General features: G+C 40.4%; 1 protein-coding gene across 5 annotated transcripts in view; it reads right to left on the bottom strand.

Annotated features, from left to right (window-relative positions):
• eml4.L (echinoderm microtubule associated protein like 4 L homeolog) overlaps positions 1-21,105 on the bottom strand; it is a 122,931-nt gene that overhangs the window by 56,140 nt on the left and 45,686 nt on the right. For all 5 annotated transcript variants that reach the window (XM_018262558.2, XM_018262557.2, XM_018262556.2 and 2 more), the window contains exon 2: positions 2,694-2,876. In XM_018262558.2, coding sequence (XP_018118047.1) covers positions 2,694-2,876 — 183 coding nt within the window. The remainder of the gene's footprint in view (positions 1-2,693; positions 2,877-21,105) is intronic.

Genomic DNA, 21,105 nt, shown 5'->3' on the forward strand with positions numbered 1-21,105 from the left:
AACCTGACACACGACAGGAATAAATCTAATAAAAGTGTCACATTTCTTTATTCCCTTTGCTTTACAGTAAACAAGACTGAGGGAAGCTCGCATTATTCATGCTATTCAGAAATTCAGTTCTCCTCCGTTCAGAGGGGAAACATGCATTATGGATTATGAAGTAGGAGGGTTAGGCCCAGGGGCAATGAGACGGTTGTGTATATTGAAAGCAAAGGGAACACGGATAGAACTTCAAAGGAGAACTTCAGCTTTGGAATCCAAATATTTCGCCTTGCCTTCTGATAGAATGAACCTTCTACTCACTAGAGGATCCGGAAAGGAAATCAACTTATGTACAGGGCTGTTGCTATTGTTCTTTAAGGAGAATAAACCCAAATTCAAACACACAATAACCTAAATCACGGAGACATAAGGGACGGTACATTAAAGGCAGATGTTGGCTATAAACCGGGCGTATCTTTATTTGAGTGTTATTAATACTTCCCGATGGTGTGGCATTTGGAAGTGGCAGAGAGTTACTCAAAGACACAAATAAGGCCACACACATTGGTGCTTGGCCCAGTCCGAATAGAATAACAATTAGTGGAAGGAGCCTGCAACTAGTCTGCACCTGCCCCGTCCAGCTGCACAACCATGAGCACTAGAGCCATTCAACGGACAGAGAGTATACTTGCCAAATAACTATTCCGTTTTATTACACAGGCTTATCCTTGTACATTCATTGGTAAAACCACAAGAAGTCAATAATAAAATATTTGGATTTTAGGGATGCACCTTATCCACTATTTGGGATTCGGCTGAATCCCTGAATCCTTGGTGAAAGATTCGGTTGAATACCGAAATGAATCTAAATTTGCATATGCAAATTAGGGGCAGGAAAGGAAAACGTGGAAAAAATTCAGATTCTGTGACGAAAAGTCACGTGATTTCCTTACCCGCCTCTAATTTACATATGCAAATTAGGATTCAGATCTGGTTTTGGCCAGACACAAGGATTCAGCCGCATCCAAATCCTGCTGAAAAAGGCCGAATCCCGAACCAAATCTTGGATTCAGTGCATTCCTACATTTTATGCACTTGTGCTACACTTCCAAGAGCCAAAATTAACCGGTGGAACAACATCAGTTGATAACAATGTGATAGGCTCGGAACAGTCCAGTGTCAGATGGGGCTCAGTACTGAGAAGGCAAAGAACTCGATTGCCTATAGGATTTACTGGAGGAAGGATTAGTTCTCTCCTGTTTGAGGGTGTGGGGTTAGGTGCAACACGGGGTGCTCATGAGTAAGACATTTTGCCAACTTATCAAAGGCTATTGTGATACTAAACAATATAGTAGGTATAGATATGGGTATATAGAATTTATGTGAAAGTAGGGAGGGGTGTGTGTATGGATGCTGGGTTTTCATTTGGAAGGGTTGAACTTGATGGACTTTGTCTTTCTTCAACCCGATCTAACTATGTAACTATGTAACTTACTACAGGGACAAACCTGTGTTAAAGGAGAAGCAAAAACTTGCAGCACTTGGGGGTGCCAAATGTTAGGCACCCCCAAGTGATTGTAGTTACTTACCGTACCTGAAACCCCGGGCTGGTACTCCTATCAGCAGAAAACTGCACCGGACGGGGGTTATTTCAGCGAGCATCATGGAGCGATCTCATTTTGTCTACCACTGTTTTCGCGCGGCTGCACATGTGTAGTACATCGATAAGCCGAACTTTAACTAAAAAGTCGCTATTTTGTTCACCTGCGCATGCATTTGCCCTGGAAAATTTAAAAAAAGAAGAAGCAGGAAGTCGATCGATCTGTAATACTCACTGGTATAGCCCCGGGCCGGTGCAGTTTTCTGCTGATAGGAGTGTTTTACCAAAATGCATCAACAATCTACTGTGGCCACTCAGGAGGTCGTCATTATGAGCAAGTTTATATACAGGGCTCTTTCCTCTTTCATTTAAGTGCAACAATATTGCTCTCCCTGTTGCAATCTAAGCCCAGAGCTATGAGTGAGCAGGGAGAGACTCAGGCAGGAAGTGATGTCACACCAAGCTAATATGGCAGTCGCTATCCTAAACAAACAGAGACGTTGGGGCTCTTTTATCAACACTGGGCAAATTTGCCCATGGGCTGTTACCTAAAGAAACCAATCAGTGGTTAGCTTTTTAAAGCCAGCTGCAAGAAGAACAATTAATGCAGCAATCTGATTGGTTGCTATAGGTAACAGCCCATGGGCAAATTTGCCCAGTGTTGATAAATGAACCCGTGTCTAGAGCTGTTTACTTAGGTATGGTAAAGCATTCTAAAAAAAATGGCTTTCCAGCTTGCACTGTTGTGGCTAATCTATTGGCAATAAACAGCCTTGGTAGCTTTCCTTCTCCTTTAATCATAGGTTCTAATCTTGAATCATAGCCTAACTGGTCTTTATTATTCTGTATTTTAATAGGTAAGGAATCTCTTATTTGGAAACCAAGTCTCTAAAAAGTCCCAAGATATGGGAAGTCCATCTCCCATAAAGTCCATTTTAAGCAAATAAATCAGTGGCTTTGAGGCAGTCAGTTATGCACAATCATATTCATGCAAACTGAATCCAATTTAAGTGGCACAGGGCTGCTTACTTCTTAGAATAGTACACAAGCCAAGAAACTCCATATTCTTTGCAAACAAAATGGGAAAAATGAAAGTAGAGCAAAAATTCACCTTTGCTGGGCACAGCTTTTCTGACAGTGGCCACTTGATCTTCGGAAATGGCCAGGCGCCGGAGGACATCGGCCAGGGCCGCTTTAAGCACAATGATTTCATCTTCTTGCTGCTGAACTCTTAACTCCAAGGCAGACAGGCGGTCTTGTACATCAGAGGTACTCGCAGCAGAAACACTGTCATCTGCAGAAGAAAAGTAAACAAGAGAAACGTTACAAATGAGTCCAAACTCCAACATCTCATGAACGTTAATGACTCCTAAGGAAACTGGTCATCGTGTGTGTGTGATAGAGATATACTAGAAAAGGGGTCCGCAATCTTTTTTTTACCTCTAAGCAACATTCAAATGTAAAAGAAAGTTGGAGAGCAACACAAAATTTTTCCTGGAGCTGTGATTGGCTACTGGTAAGCCCTATGTGGATTGGCAGCCTACACAAGGCTCTGTTTGGCAGTACTCCTGGTTTTTATGCAACTAAAACTTGCCTCCTAGCCTGGTTTCAAAAATATGCACCTGCTTAGGGAGCAACATCCAAGGGGTCAGAGAGAAATATGTTGCTCCAGAGCCACTAGTTGGGGGTCACTGTTCTAGAGAAAGAAACACACAGAAACAATGAAAAACCTCTGTAACAGGGTTATGAAAATATATTGGAACTGTATAAGAGATAATAATTTTACTTTATATTCACACTGATGAACATCCAACTACAACCAAGATCTATAGAGACTCACATCTAGTGCAAAAGGCACATGAGCTTTCTGCATGTTGGTAGATGGGACTTCCTCTAGTTTTAACTTATCTTTAAGCATTATGTAAGTGATAGTTTTGCACAGCTTGCAGTTTATTTTTTGTGGTTTTTGAATCATTTAATTTTTCTTTTTGTTCAGCAACTCTCCAGACTGGAATTTCAGCAGCTTTCTAGTTGCTAAGGTCCAACTTACCCTAAACGGGCCAGGGCTTGAACGTAAAACTAGAATATGGAGTGTGGATTGGATACAGAATAAAAAGTAGCAATAACAATGTAATTATAGCCACAGAGAGCAATAGTTATTTTGCTGGTGGTGTCTATTACCCCAGAGGCAGAAGAGGCAGTCAAATAGCTTAAAAACTATAAAAAAAGAAGACCAATTGAAACGTTTCTATGGATAGGCCATTCTATAACATACTAAAAGGTAGCCGAAAGGTAAACAACCCCTTTAAAAGGAAGCCCCACCCCTAAAATGCAGAAAGTGCAGTGTTCTCCCCAGAAACCTTTCCAGCTGGGTGGTTGAGGGGGAAAAAAAATATACTTATGGGTTATCCCAGGAGATCAGTGCTTTCTGAAGCCACTGTAAGCTGCGGTCATGGATCATGATCTCAAAGCAACATGGCGCCTCGGTGAGGAGAAATGGGTAGAGTATCGAGGGCAAGGTAGGAGCAGGGCCGGGGGTTACAAAAATGCAGGTGGAATGTTTAGCTTAATTCATCTAATGAAGATATCCGAATAATGCACTGTACACTTGTCACCATGTTTAAAATGGAAAAAAAAGATAGTAGAAGACTTGAAGGTAAGTCTCACTCCATGCTACAAGAACTCAACCCCCCAGCTATCATCACAAGATAATTACAAACTACAGCATTTGGCTGGAATAAGAGATGGGCTGGGAAAAAAAAGTGGAAGTGATCCAAAAATCTGCTTGGCCTCTTAGCCGTAGATTAGTGGCGGAATGTACGTGCGGCCAAATGTATTCTTCAGAGTTAAGAGCTGAATGACGACGGCTTCTGCCTCCATTCTCTCTGAATGTCTTGGCTGTGAGCTGGGACTCCTTGCAGAGCATTCGGCACCATATTGTTGTCAGAGCCCTAGAACATTCATTGCTGCCATATCACAGATACTTGAGTTGGGGCCAGAGCTCCTCTGGCAGATTCTCACAGGACAAGGCTGAAGCCACATTAAATGTTAAAAATGTAAAACTCATTTGCATCTCCAAAAGGTTCCAATGGACAGAAGGGGAAATAACAGCTGCACCTATATTGTATTTATTCAACATTCTTCAGCATGTACAGTATTTGGATGTGCCAAACTCTCTTGATAAAGCAATGATGAAACTACACAGTGAAAGAAAATAGTTGATCAGGAAGTAGAATGGTTCTTTGGTTCCATTTTAAAACTGTGACCTGTTTAGAGCAAGGAATAGCAAAACTCGGATATTTCCGAATTAAAAAATAGGCAAAAAGTATGTTCAGCACAAGCCCTATTCTCTGAAGCAATGTTGAAAAAGGGTTCCTTTAAACAGCCAACACATATGCTGCCAATATGATCATCAAGCCTAAACCTTCTTGTCCCGAACGCTCAGAGGAGTAGAAGGTTGCCACCAATGGAAAGTCTACGGTCGCCATCATTAATTAAACCCGAGTGCATCATTTCACAAAGCTTAACTGTCGGCAGTTGCCAAATGAACAAACTGCCAAGGGGATAATGTTCTGACACTATAAAGTATCAGCACATTTGAAGTTACTGAGAAGTTTCTCTACCATATAAAGAAGAAGGGGCTCATGGGAAGGTCCAAGTCCAAGTGTGTGACATATTATCTGGAATGCTTGCGATCTGGGGCTTTCCAGATACTGTGTACAGGTATGGGACCAGTTATCCAGAATGCTTGGGACCTGGGGCATTCTGGATAAAAGATCTTTCCATAATTTAAATCTTCAGACCTTAGGAATATTAGAAAATTATTTAAACATGAAATAAACCCAATAGGCTGGTTTTGCCTCCAATAAGGATTAATTATATCTTAGTTGGGATCAAGTACAAGCGACTGTTTTATTATGACAGAGAAAAAGGAAATTATTTTTAAAACTGTGAATTATTTGATTAAAATGGAGTTTATGGAAGAGACCCTTTCTGTAATTCGGATCTTTCTGGATAATGGGTTTCCAGATAAAGGATCCCATACCTGTACATCATTTGGACAAGGACGACTATCTATAAAGGTTAGCTTGCCCTTCTCCTCCCAACTAGGGATGCACCGAATTCACTTTTTGGGATCCGGTCGAATCCTTTGTGAAATATTCAGCCAAATACAGAACAGAATCTGCATATGCAAATTAGGGATAGGAAAGGGTGAGAAAAATGTTTTTTACTTCAAAAAGTCACGTGATTTCTATCTGCATATGCAAATTAGGATTCAGATTTGGTTTGGCCATGCACAAGGATTCGGTCGAATCCTGCTTAAAAAGGCCGAATTCCAAATCAAATCCTGGATTCGGTGCATCCCTGCTCCCGATACGCACCATTTGCAGTCGACAATGTTTCTCTATTTGCCTATACCGGTTAAAAAGGTGAAGTAGAATTGTGTAAATATGACTATAAGGGAAATGCAGCCCTGTAGAACTTTCTGGAAAACGGGTTCCCGGTTTTCATACCGATATCTGTATTACATAGGTATTGTTGCACTACCAAATTGAAAACTGCATGCATTGCTTCCCGAGCAGAAATAGAAGGAGCGTGAAGCCTCAAGTTTCACCGTGTGCTTAAATAATTGCTGCGTACTGGAATCTGGCCACTAGAGAAGAGAAATGTGTAGTCAAGATAATGGTACTGGCTAATTCCAGGAAAATCCGTAATTTACGGTGCATGAAGTTGAGGAAATTCTCTTGCTCCAGCAGCTGGGGTTCTGCTTTACTTTTCATGACCTCCGGAGGGGAGGCCGATTAAAACAAAAAAAAATAGTTTGCCAAAATAAAGAAAGCCCTTATTGGTGAAGACAAAGTAATAGCAAAATGATCTTAACAGTCTCCAATTAGCCGAGCGCAGCTGTAGAGTCGAAGTCTTCGATAATGTGCGAGCTTTTAATAACGCCCTATAAATATACACACGTATAAATAGAAGAGAAAAAGGTGCCAGGTTGGAGGTGAATAAATCCTATACGGCACATTTATATGCCCAATATTCAAGGCCAGCCTTGAATTCGATACACAAAATACGAGGCCAATTAGAGGAACTGCCAACAAGCTGCTGCTTAAAGACCCCGGGCATAAAAATTTTGGACGGAGTTGAGAAAATATTCTGGAAGTGCCTAACCAATTTCATTAGAAAAATAAATGTTTTACTTTCATGGACTGAAGAGCTTAAAAAATACTCTGGTTTATTATCAGTTACTGTTTATATAGTGGTGACACATAGAGGCACATTTATCAAAGGTCGAATTTCGAATTCATGTGAGTTTTTTTTTTGATGCTCCCATGAAATTTGAACGAAATTTATCATTAAAATCAAATGTTTTAAACTCGGGTGAACAGGATTCGACCCTAGAACTATTCGAGTTTTAAAAACTCGATTTGAGTTTTTTCTCTGAAAAAAAACCTCTAATGTCAGGAAGGTTGGAAACAATTTGGAATTGATCCCTGGACATCTCCCATCAACTTAAACAGCAATCCGGCAGGTTTTAGGTGGCGAATAGTCGAATTCGAGTTCTTAAAGGCCCAGAGTATGATAAATCTCGAAAATCTAATTCTTTGAAAAATTCTAATTGAATTTGAATAACTCCCTAGTCGAATTTACCAGTTTTGATCATTAAAAAACTTTGAATTTTCAATTCAACCCTTGATAAATCTGCCACACTGCATTGTCCTGCTTGGAATCAAAATCCACGAAAATCTGCTTCTCATTCCACCACTCTTGCCAACCTACGTGAAGTTAGACCAGCAACATAACATAATGAAAAACTGGTTGCATCTGAAACATTTATTAGCACTTTATTTATGACAAAATGCAAAAATGTTTTAAAGCAACAGCGCAGCCATTAAAGGTAAAAGCCTCCAAACCGAATGCCTCTGCTGAGGTCGTTCTAGAGCAGTGTGATCCTCAACTGGTGTCCGTGAGCAGCATGATGCTCCCAGTGGAGTCAAAGCAGGTGCTTATTTTTGAATTCCTGGTTTGGAGGCAAGTTTTTGGTTGCATTTGGATCTGCTCCTCCCAGTAAACATTTGCATTCTCAGCGGCACCTAGGAGAACCGTAGACACTTCAGGAATGGAAACTCTTGCAAAAAGTAAACATAAACCAAGGAGGGAGAGTTCCAATTATGGGAGGTGGAAAGGTTTTAAAACTCGGCATTAGTTAAAAGTAGGAATGCACCGAATCCACTATTTTGGATTCGGCCGAATCACAAAATCCTTCGCAAAATATTGGGCCGAATACCGAACCGAATCTGAACTCTAATTATGCATATGCAAATTAGGTGTGGGAAGGGGAAAACATTTTCTTCCTTGTTTTGTGACAAAAAGTCACGCAATTTCTCTCCCCGCCTCTAATTTGCATATGCAAATTAGGATTTGGATTTGGTTCAGCCAAATCCGAATCCTACTGAAAAAGGCCGAATCCTGGATACGTCGTAGGGTTGCCACCTTTTCTGGAAAAAACATACCGGCCTTCCTATATATTTACCTTTTTCCCTTGTTATTAACATTGGGATCAACCATCATTTTTTACCGGCCAGGCCGGTAAAATACCGGCCCGGTGGCAACCCTAATCTGCCGTGACACACTAGTGTTAAATAAGTGGTAATATGTAAATACCTGTAATCCGTACTGTGAGCTTCCTATTTATATATTCAGACTGACATTATTTGAATGTATATTAAATAACGGGGCCTAGCAGCGTTAAAGAGGTGGTTCAACATACCGTATATACTCGAGTATAAGCCGAGTTTTTCAGCCCCCAAAATATACTGAAAAACTCTACTTCGGCTTATACTCGGGTCAAGCGCAAAAACGGTCGCCGGCGTCCAAGAATAGTCGCTGGCGTCCAAGAATAGTCTCCAAGAATATTCGCCGGCGTCCAACAATGGTCGCTGGCATCCAAAAACGAGATGCCGGCACCTCCAATGGGAGCAGAAACCCTCAATTTTTTGATTGAAACTTACCAGAAGCTGCTGCATTTCTCACCCTCGGCTTATACTCGAGTCAATAAGCTTTCCCAGTTTTTGGAGGTAAAATTAGGTATCGCGGCTTATACTCGAGTATATACGGTAAGTTAACTTTTAGTATGTTATAGAATGGATCATTCTAAGCAATTTTCAGTCAGTCTTCATTATTTATTTTGTATACTTTTTAAAAGATTTGCCTTCTTTTACGGACTCTTTCCAGCTTTCCAATAGGGGTCACTGACCCCATCTAAAAAACAAATGCTATGTAAGACTACACATGTATTATTATTGCTACTTTCTATTACTAATTTTTCTAATCAGGCCTCTCCTATTCATATCCCAGTCTCTTATTCAAATCAATGCATGGTTGCTAGGGGAATTTGGGCCGTAGCATTCAAATTGCAGAAAATGCAACCCGGAGAGCTGCAGAATAAAAACCTAAATAACTCAAATTCTGTAAATAATAAAAAATGAAAACCAGTTGCAAGTCGTCTCAGAGTATAGATAATAATTAACCGCATAATTGTCTGGCTGCAAATTAAACTTCCAAAGACATTCCAAAGATGTATTTTAAATGTTTCCAATTCCCAAATGTTCAAAAAAACCAAATAGGTTTATAAATTACAATGTAATCTCTAAAAAAAGAAAAAAAACCAATCTGTCAAATTGTGTGCTGAATCAGAACGTCTGTTTAACATTACGACACTGAAGCCAAGAGAGAAATTCTTGGAAAACTTCTCATGCAGATCAAAAAGGAACAACTGTTATTCTAAGGCATCGGAAGTATTTGGGCAATTTGAAAAGGCACGAGAGTTCTAAACTGTAAAGCATTTCGCACATACCAGTAGGCACATTAATATAACGCAAACACATTTTAGCTAAAACAAATCCGTAAACGCTTCAAATCCTCCTTCCTAACTTTCAAATAAAGGAAAAACGTTGCAAATGTGCTGCAATGACGGCTCTCCAAAATGGCAACCTTACGGAACCAGTCCCTGGATCAATAGGTATTAATACCAGAAGTTCTCTATAGTCTCCCTTACTAGCGACTATGTAGGAAATATGTTTCATATTGAGGCTAATTTGCGCTTCTTTTTGTTGCCCTTCTATTAAAGGGACGGCGACATATTTAGATCAACTGTACCCAACATCCCAAGGATTTTGCCACGGCTTTCCTCATAAATATCTGTTTTCTAAACATGTTTCTTTCAACCTTGGAGGTGCTATTCTTAGATGATATGGTCGAGGGATTGTATTCAGAGAAGTTTTCAACGTTCCACGGATGTGAGTGGGGTGCCACAGGGTTTCGTACGTGCTACTTTTTGCTCTATGATTATAAATTATTTTGATGAGCACAATTAATGCAACACGTGTTCCAGAAACTCAAAACTATAGAAAAGAAACAAGAGTCCACACTAGTTCCACACTATCTACCTTAAGAGAGAACTTTACAAACAGTTGATCTGGGAATCTACATAATGTGTGTGTTCAATGGTTGGCACTTAAGATTTAACCAACATGTGGTCTATATGGGACAAAGATAAGTAAATGCCTAGCAAAACTTGTTTCTTGTATTAGCTGCGCAAAACATTAGCAGTGACTGTCAAGACCATAGGATTCCAACAGTGATGTGTGGGCCAGCCCAAAACCTGCGGGATCCGTGGGTTGGGGTCGGCTACCACAAAAAATCTTCAGGCCATGGGCGGGTTTGGGTTGAGCCTGCGACCTCACACTGTCAGCTTCCGGCCCTTCAATTTATAGACTTGCGCCTGACCCGCCCCATTTGTGACGTCAACACAGGGCTGGAGCGGGTCTATAAATATAGAGGATGGAGTGGGCTGGGTAAGGGTTGGTAAGGTGCGGGTCGAGGAAAGTTCAACCCGAACATGAAGAGTCCTGCGCGGAACCAATTTGTTAAACCTGACCCACAACCCGCACCCGGACCTGCATACTAACCCGCTTGGACCTGCTACCCAACCAGTGCTATGCTATGAGTTCAGAGTTATTTTCCGTTCGTATTTTTTTATTATTCGTATTTTGTAATAAAACTCACGTCAGTCATAGTTTTTGAAACCACGACTAAACTCTGAAACCAGGAAAACGAAACGGTTGATAAATAGGCCCCTAAATGAACACTATAGGCTAGCTGAAGAAAAAGATAACTATATGGTCTGATAGAATCCCCAATCTAACAGATTTTGTTAAAAGAAAACTCGTGAAATGGGCAATGGTTTTTATAGTTGGCATGCCACAGCTCCAGCAATCAGTAAGACCTCATGTATTCGACTGCTCCAATCATGGTTATTATTTGATTGAATTTCAAGTAGGGTGTTAAATACAAATAAGCATGTAAGCACTTTCATTTCTTTAAGTGCTGAATGTTTTATCAAGATAAAAATTACAAACGTGCATTAACAAATACCTTATATATTTAAAAAAAAAAAAAAAAAAGCTGCATTTTTCTTGCTTGAGGGAATGGGCTTTTTTTTTTTTTTTAATATGCAGGCGCCTTGCTGTCTCTTAACACAGCTACACTGTTTCTCCTGTCGAGATTATCCTGCCATATGCTCCTTAAAGGAGAACTAAAGCTTAACTAAAGAAGTAGTCTCCAAAGATGCCCCAGTAGCTCCCCATCTTCTTTTCTGTGCTGCGGTCACTTGCTGAGCTTAGGGACCCACTCACAATATACAGTACACATAGAATAGAAATGTCACAATATAAGGCTGATTAGTAATTAATACACATAATTACTACATGGCGGCACATAAACCAGTGCAATTAGCATCAGAATTGAATAATCAGCAAACCTGTAGCATCAGCTTATATTACAGCCAGGGAAGCTCATTTTCTGCTGGATAATTAGTGACGAGCCCTAAGCTTAGCTTCTCAACAGCCAATCAGAGCCCACTGAGCATGTGAGTGTCACAGACACTTTCCAAGATGGTGACCCCCTGTGACACGTTTGAAGTCCTGGATCATTGCTGCTATTGACAAGCTGAAACTTTAGACTTGTGCAATAAGTTCACTATATAAAATATGCCATTTTTAGCCATAATCATTTTTAGTGTTTAGTTCGCCTTTAAGATCTGAACAGGACACTATGAAGAGCATGAAGTGCCAAGATACTGTGGTATATCCAGTAAGCAAGAGCGGCAAAAACGATAAAAAGCTGTTAGCAAACATCTTATGGAAAACAGTAGTTGAATCAAATGTACCCTATACATAATAAGATTGCAGTTCTGTTTATTACATAAGACATAAAAGCTTATTGGATGCAGACAGTATTTAGCTAGATCATTTCCCTGATTTTACAGCATTTTTTTATGGTCCCCTGAAAAATGGGGGTTCTACTGTATATGTTTGGCAGTACCATGGAGTAGAGGCAATGGCCACAGAAGGAAAAATGTATCAACTATAGAGATCACAAAAATGATGATGTTGATTCTATGGGTCCAGTTTATGGGTCCAGTTTATGGGTCCAGTTTAGGGGTCTGATGGGACCTTTTATTGGGTGTATTTTGACTATGCCTCATAATGCCCCTGGCCGTGCTCCATGCTGTGCCTACACTGTCTGTATCAGGAGTATACTTGGGGCAGTGTTTAGGTGTTGCAAATGTGAGGGATAGCAGTGGTTTGGTTCAGAATCTGGTGAGTGGGAGACTCAACTATTTGACTTCTAATAGAAATAGGAAGTTGTCCAGACTTTCTTTTACACTTTTTCTGTTGGGCAGTGCAACCAGAAATGGCATCCCACGTGGCCTAGCAATGCTTGATTCTTATTAATTAAGTCAATAAGGAGAGGAGCAGGAGGGTGGGTGAAAGGACAACGAGTCTACATAGTGAAGAATGGACACATTATGGTTTAAAGGAAAACTATACCCCCAAAATGAATACTTAAGCAACAGATAGTTTATATCAAATTGAATGACATATTAAAGAATCTCACCAAACTGGAATATATATTTACATAAATATTGCCCTTTTACATCTCTTGCCTTGAACCACCATTTCGTGACTCTATCTGTGCTGCCTCAGAGATCACCTGACCAGAAATACTACAACACTAACTGTAACAGGAAGAAGTGAGGAAGCAAAAGGCAGAACTCTGTCTGTTAATTGGCTCATGTGACCTTACATGTGGTTTGTATGTGTACACAGTGAATCTTACGATCTCAGGAGGCGGACCTTATTTTTTAAAATGGTAATTTTCTATTTATGATTACCCAATGGCACATACTACTAAAAAAGTATATTATTATGAAAATGGTTCATTTACATGAAGCAGGGTTTTACACATGAGCTGTTTTACTCAGTATCTTTTAATAGAGACCTACATTGTTTGGGGGGTATAGTTTTCCTTTAAGAAGCTGCTAAGTGGTTGCAGAGTGCTTTCAGTGGGTTTGCTGGGACACCCTACTCTTGACACCTGTCAAACCACAACTCTCAAGCACTTACTCATTTCAGATATATCATTTCCCCACTTCCCAGAAGGCAGAGAACTCTTCAAAGCAGTGACTTAAATAAGAATTAGAATTGTTTCTTTCATATACGTAAATAAAAGAGATCAGTGTTTAGCAACCTCGAGCCCTCACCAGTTTCAGAATGGTTGTGGGGGTCTCCAACAACCGCAGCTCTTACTGGTCTGGTGCCAGTTAGAGCATTGAAAAGTCTATGGTTGCTATGGGTAACAAAATAATGAAAATTGGACCAATTGTGGATGCAAAATGGTCACGTTTAGATGTCCAGATCATAAGCATTCCAAATCAGCTGAACACTGTGAATCTATAAGTTGGTTTGTAGGAATGTGAGGGTTGACCTAAAACATGCAGTGACCTGTGGGTTCACCGCCGGTTGGGTAGGTTCGGGATGAAATTTGGGTGAGTGACCATTGCAAGTTTGAGTTGGGGGGGGGGGGGGCGGGTCAGACTGGGGAAGTACACTCCTCCTCTTTTCCTGAAAATTCCCTGTCTTGGAACTTGAGGTGTATATAAAAGTAGCAAACAGAGCGAGAAGATCCAGGTACAGGTTGGGTGCAGGTCCACACAATTGCAACAATTTCCCTAAATCGTCGTACTGGCTGATACATAAGATAGCTTTAAGAAGGGGTTGGATGGCTTCACGGCCGGATTTCCGTTTTTGCCACCCCAAGGCCTGCAACCAGGTCCTAGTGCCTACCGGTGAACTTGCAAACATTCTCCCCCTACGAGCGTGCAACCGGCTGACAATACATCTCTAGATGCGGCTGGGTGGCATGCTGCCCCTCAAATTTTGCTGCCCTAGGCCCGGGCCCTTGTGGTCTCACCACAAATCCGGGCCTGGATGGCTTGTTAGCAAGTGAGGAATACAGGGTTATTGAAGATGGCTCATAGTACAAGTTGATATAGAGACTAGTCCGACCTTGGGAGTCAGGAAGGAATTTTTTCCCCCTCAAATTGGAGAGGCTTCAAATGTTTTTTTTTGCCTTCCTCTGGATCAACTGGCAGTTAGGCAGGTTATATATAGACTTAATGTTGAACTTGATGTCTTTTTTCAACCTAATTTATTATGTATGTAACTATGTATGGGTTAGTGGCGGGTCAGACTGAGGAAGTGCACTCCTCTTCTTATCCTGAAAATTCCCTGTCTTGGAACCTGAAGTTCATACAAAAGTAGCAAACACAGCGAGAAGACACAGGTACAGGTCCTACAATGGCAACATTTTGCGTGTTAGGATTGGGTGCAGGTTGACTTTTCCTTGACCAAAACATCACTATTGGTTTGAGATTCAGCAGAATCCAATCACATTGAGCAGATGAGAAGGTTCAGCGAGTGGCTTTGGAATATCCTGAGGCCCAAGGTTAAAATAACTAGAAAGTGAGGTATGCATGTTATGCAGTGCAGTCTCTACAATTTATACAAAGGCAAGTGTTTACCATTACATTAAAAAGTACACAAAGCCCCTTTCAAATGCATTATCAGTAAACCTCAAGGTGATTTCTGGCTTTGAAAATGTTCCTGCGATTCATGACATCTTTTTTTTTTTTTTTTGCAGTGCTATTCTACAAACTGTCACCCACATCCTTCCTTTTGTGCAGAACCAATGGAACAGCGTATCCTAAATTCTAAGAATTATAAAATCTAAGTGAGAAAGCGGAGTAACTCTGGGTACAATTAACAGGCATGCAAGAGCAAAGCCCATGCACAAAAGGCTGTGAGCGTTTTAATATCATTTTACTGATATAGTTCTCTTTAAAGGGATACGGTCATGGAAAAACGTTTTTTTAAAAAAAAAAAAAAAAAAAAAAAATGTATTAGTTAATAGTGCAGCTTCAGCAGACTTCTGCATTGAAATCTGATTTTCAAAAGAAAGCAAACTGATTTTTTTATATTTAATTGTGGTTAATGGTGCTAGACATATTGTCAGTTTCCCAGATGTCCTCAGTCATGTGACCTGTGCTCTCATAAACTTCAGTCACTCTTTACTGCTGCACTACAAGTTGGAGTGATATCAACTGTAATAATAAAACAGTAGCTTGTACTTGATCCCAACTAAGATATAATTAATCCTTATTGGAAAGAAAACCAGCCTATTGGGTTTATTTCATGTTTACATCCAAATTAAAGAAAGATCTGTTATCTGGAAAACCCCCAGGTCCCGAGCATTCTGGACAACCGGTATAATTGAATTATTGTGCTGCCATCCTCTAGTGAAAGGAACACGCCGTCTGGTTACAGCGATATGCAAGATGGATATAAAACCAAAAATGGATGAGTAATAATTTACACATTGAATGAAAATGAAACCAGGGAAAATAAAGTAGAATTTAGATTTCTTGCAAATCAGCTGCAGAGAATTAATTTCTACATCACTAATAAGTCACCGCTTCTTTAATTGAAGTTACAGTCATTAAAGGGGCACATATAGTATCAAAAACGAATACGAGACCTGCCATCTAGAATCCTTGGGAGCCAGGGTTTTCCAGATTAAGTTTTTTTCCATAATTTGAATCTCTATACCTGAAGTCTTTTAAAATATAATTTAAACATGAAACCCGATAGGCTAGTTTTGCTTCCTATAAGGATTAATTATATCTTAGTTGGGATCAAGTACAGGTATGGGACCTGTTATCCAGAATGCTAAGGACCTGGGGGATAACAGATCTTTCTGTAATTTGGATCATCATGCCTTAGGTCTACTAGAAAATCATGTACGTAAACATTAAATAAACACAATAGGCTGGTTTTGCCTCCAAAAGGGTGAATTAGTTGGGATCAAGTACTAGTGAACTGCCGCTCAAAATAAGCTCTACTATGAGATGAACCTTCAAAAAAAATCAACAGACTCTGCCCTAAATGTGCTCAGGAAAAAGACTTATTTTTTTATTCCAAAGCCCAGAAATATCACATACAAGTGAGATCCGGCTGGCTAACATTCTAGCACCTATTTTACAAGTGCAAAAATAAATGTGGTCAACTCTTCCTGCAAACCCCAAAGCAAAGCAGAGCATTTGACTGAGGCTTAGTGTGACCCCTCTTACTGCTCAAGGGGGGTGGGGGTCTCATACATACAGAATAAACTCACACAAATACACTGGAATTTTTGGCTCTGAGGTTTACAGGGGGGTTTCATCTTTCAGTTAACTTTTAATATATCATAGAATGGCTAATTCTAAGCAACTTTTCAATTGGTCTTCATTTTTTCTATTTTATAGTTTTGAATTATTTGCCTTCTTCTTCTGACTCTTTCCAGTTTTCAAATGGGGGTCACCGACCCCTTCTAAAAAAACAATTTTCTGTAAGGCTACAAATTGTATTGTTATTGTTACTTTTTATTACTCATCTTTCTATTCAGGCCTCTCCTATTCATATTCCAGTCTCTTATTCCAATCAGTGCATGGTTGCTAGGGTAATTTGCACCCTAGAAACCAGATGGCTGAAATTACAAACTGGAGAGCTGCTGAATAAAAAGCTAAATACCGTATATACTCGAGTATAAGCCGTCCCGAGTATAAGCCGAGGTACCTACTTTTACCTGCAAAAACTGGGAAAGCTTATTGACTCGAGTATAAGCCTAGGGTGAGAAATGCAGCAGCTTCTGGTAAGTTTTTGGATGCCGGCGACCATTCTTGACGACTATCTTGGACGCCGGCGACTATTCTTGGGCGCCGGTGACTATTCTTAGACGTCGGCGACCGTTTTTGCGCTTGACCCGAGTATAAGCCCAGGTAGAGTTTTTCAGCATATTTTGGGGGCTGAAAAACTCTGCTTATACTCGAGTATATACGGTAACTCAAAAACCACAAATAATAAAAAATGAAAACAAATTGCAAATTGTCTTAAAATATCACTCTCTATATTTAGATAAAACCCTATTTTGTTAAAAAAAAAAAAAAAAGAATTTTAAACCCCTATTTTGTGCTACAGTCCTACGTTAAGGGCAGAGACACATGGTCAGATTTAGGGGGAGATTAATCATCTGGTGACAAATCTCCTCTTCTTCAGGCGACTAATTTCCCCGAACTGCCTTCCAGCCGGCTAGAATGTAAATCACCGAAGGGATGGCACTCGGAGCGCTCCGTTTTCCAAAGTCGCCCACTTTCCTCGGGAGGCGACTTCGGAAAACGAAGCACTCGGAGTGCCGTCTCGACGGCGATTTACAGTCTAGCTGGCGGGAAGAGAGTTTGGGGAGATTAGTCGCCCCGTGGAAGAAGAAGAGATTTGCTGTCAGGCGACTAATCTCCTCGAATCTGACCGTGTGTCTCTGCCCTAAGAAAGTCACATCTCCCCCTGGGGAATGTAATTCAGGTAATAAAACACAAATTTTCTGTGTGTGTATATTTGCGTGTTAAGAAAACTGGAGAAATAGTTTTTCCAAACTAAGCGGCCGATTTATAAACGTTCGGGTTTGTTTCATGCTTCAAACGTTTTAGCGCTAAAAAATCTTGAAGAATGGTTTTCAAACACAGTTGCCAGTATTTATTAAGCGTAAAAACCACGAAAAACGAATGTAACAGCTTTTTTAGCTTTTTATTCAGCAGCTCTCCAGTTTGCAATTTCAGCCAAAATTCCAAATTCCCCTAGCAACCATGCACTGATTTGAATAAGAGACTGGAATATGAATAGCAGAGGCCTGAATAGAAAGATGAGGAATAAAAAGTAGCAATTACATGTGTAGCCTCCACTTGAAAGCTATAATTCCGCAGCAGAAGCTCCATTGCGAGTGAAAACGAGCGAGTTATTAACCCCAGCGTGTTTCATCGGGTCAGCACATACAATCCTTACCCAAATTAGAGGGGAGCTGTGATTATGCAGAAAATGTACTCCACCAGGGTTGCCACTAGTCCAGTTTTGACCCGGACAGCCCTAGTCAAAACTTCTTGCCCGGTTTCCAAATAAGGAAATCCGGGCAGGATTCCCCATGATTGACACGGCGATCGGCAACATAGACCCGCCCCTCTATGTTACGGTCCGCCCCTCTACATCACAGCACCGCCCCGTCGTCGTCTAGGCCCTGCCCCCTGCCTGGTCTCCACCGGGTGGAGGGGTAGCAACCCTAGCGGGGGCAAACGTGACGGACACTGGCCTCACTATAAACATTCGCAGGATTGAATAAATTACTATAAATGAGTAAATAAAGTAAATAAGAAGATTTCTGGGTGCCAGGCTACTCACTCGTGCAGGTCTTATTTGATTCAGAGCGAGAAAAGAGAAAATACTTTGGGTGTGGGTTCATGTTACTGTTCTAAAAATGTCTGAAAATCCATATTGTCAATATGACCCCAAGTCTTATCCAAGAATGGCCAATGCAGCCAGCGCTCTAAATCAACTTTAAAAAGTTAAAGAGGTGGTTCACTTTTAAAGGAAAACTATACCCCCAAACAATGTAGGTCTCTATACAAAGATATTGCATAAAACAGCTCATATGTAAAACCCTGCTTCATGTAAATAAACCATTTTCATAATAATATACTTTTCTAGTAGTATGTGCCATTGGGTAATCATAAATAGAAAATTGCCATTTTATAAAATAAGGGCTGTTCCCTGGGATTGTACAATTCACGGTGCACACAAACAAACCATACATGTTAGGTCACATGAGCCAATTAACAGACAGAGGTGTGTCTTTTGCTTCCACACTTCTTCCTGTTACAGTTAGAGCTGCAGTATTTCTGGTCAGGTGATCTCTTCCTTTTACAGTTAGAGCTGCAGTATTTCTGGTCAGGTGATCTCTGAGGCAGCACAGAGACCATCACAAAATGGGGATTCAAGGCAAGAGATGCAAAAGGGCAATATTTACTTAAATATATATACTAGTTTGCTAAGTTTCTTTAATATGCCATTTGATATGATATAAACTGTTGCTTAAATTTGGAGTAAAGTTTTCCTTTAAGAAAATTTTCAATTGCCCATTATTTTTTCTTTTCTATAGTTTTTGAATGATTTGCCTTCTTCTGACTAGAGATGCACCAAATCCAGGATTCGGTTCGGGATTCGGCCAAATCCTTCTGCCCGGCCAGACCGAATCCGAATTTACATATGCAAATTAGGGGCGGGGAATCAAATTGCGCAACTTTTTGTCACAAAACAAGGGAGTAAAAAAATGTTTTCGCTTTCCCATCCCTAATTTGCATATGCAAATTAGGATTTGGTTTGCTATTCGACCGAATCTCTGAGAAGGATTCGGCTGAACACACAACAATGGTACATCCCTACTTCGGACTCTTTCCAGCTTTCAAATGGAGGTCAGTGACCCCATCTTAAAAACAAGTTCCAACATGCCTCCAACAGAAATAATGAACCATATATTATAGACCGATGATTCTTAACCTACGGGACAGGACTCAAAAAAATGGATCCCCATCATTCCCTAAAATAGATAAGGGTCGGCAGCAGGATTTGGTCTATATAAATTAAAGGAGTAGTTCATCTTACAATGAACAATGTAGAGTAGACCACAGAATTCCAAGACAATATCTAATTGGTATACGTTTTTTATAGATTTTTTTTTTAATAATTATTACAATTTTTGTTCTGTATTTAAATTTTTGTTCTGTTCCCATAGCAACCATGCAGTGGTTTGGATGATGAAGAGGACAGAGCCTTGGCAAAATTAGAAGCAATACAAATGAAAAAGCATGTATTTAATGTCATTCCCCCCACACACACTTTTTTTGAGAGGGTCAGCGACCCTCTCAAACAGAGGACTTTAATTTCCACCAAGAAAAGGAACCATTCAAATAAAACTTAAAAGACCAACTGAAAAGTTGCAAAAACAAGGCTGAACTACAGTAAAAGGTCATTAGGGTAAGGTCACACTGTGAGATTCGGGGAGATTTAGTTGCCCGGTGACTAATCGGCTCTTCTTTGGGGCGACTAATGTCCCCAAACTGCTTCCTCGTGTCTTCCGCCTGCAAGATTGGAAAAACAACTGCTGCATGGCACTCACGTCGTTTTTTTTTCCTCGTGAGGCAAAAGAAGAGGTGATTAGTCGCCCCGGCGACTAAATCCCCCCGAATCTCACAGTGTGACCTTACCCTTAAAGGGAAAGACCCCATAAAAAAACCATACACCGGTTATACAGTTTGCTGTGCAGCACGGAGAGCAGAGGAAGGGAAGACACAGAGATTTGGGACTTTTCCATGTTCTTGGCGCTATTATTATCCCAGGCTGCTGTTATGATATTGTAGTATTTAAGAGGCTGAGCTGGCAAAGCAATCTATTCTCTTGGCAGACTCTCTCTCGTACCTTGTCAACAGATTCTAAATGAAGCGTAAGAACAGCAACACTTTTTTTTTTTTTTTTGCACCTATAATGATTAAAATGTCGCCCTGCCCATTATCTGATGAATCCTCCTGGGAAGAAGAGAAGAAAGAAAAACAGCCAGCGGGGAAGATCACTGCTAATCTATCCGACACACACAAACACGATTATATACAGTAAAAACTGGACTTGCTGAGTTATTATTGAAGACGTTTCATCTGAGCAGCTTCTTCATCTGGTGTGGGAAGGTCTCGGCATATAAACTCTTCCACTAATCCAATCACAATGGCCCATTGTAACTCTTCAAAGATACAGAAAGCTTAGTACGTTTTATTAGTAAAGGTAAATCTAAAAACAACTGGACTTGCTGAGTAATCCATGAAGGCGTTTCACTACTCATCCGAGCAGCTTCTTCAGTTCGAACTGAAGAAGCTGCTCGGATGAGTAGTGAAACGTCTTCATGGATTACTCAGCAAGTCCAGTTGTTTTTAGATTTACCTTTACTAGATATACCATGACCTGGATGAATGAAAATCTTCATACGTTTTATTAGATACACTTTAAAAGCACGTCAAGAAACCTCAAAAAATTTGATGGCCACCTTCAAATAAAAAAAAAAGTTTTCAGGGTCTCAATGGACCGAATACTTCAGATGCATGGGGGAGGCAGGGAGCTCCTTTAAATATCCTTTATACTCAATTAGTCACTTTGGCCTGTTGTCAACAAACTGCATTTATTTACACAGAAGGTTTGACCTCTGAATGGTCC

The sequence above is a fragment of the Xenopus laevis genome, chromosome 5L (assembly GCF_017654675.1).
Source record: "Xenopus laevis strain J_2021 chromosome 5L, Xenopus_laevis_v10.1, whole genome shotgun sequence".
In the NCBI taxonomy this organism is placed as follows: domain Eukaryota; kingdom Metazoa; phylum Chordata; class Amphibia; order Anura; family Pipidae; genus Xenopus; species Xenopus laevis.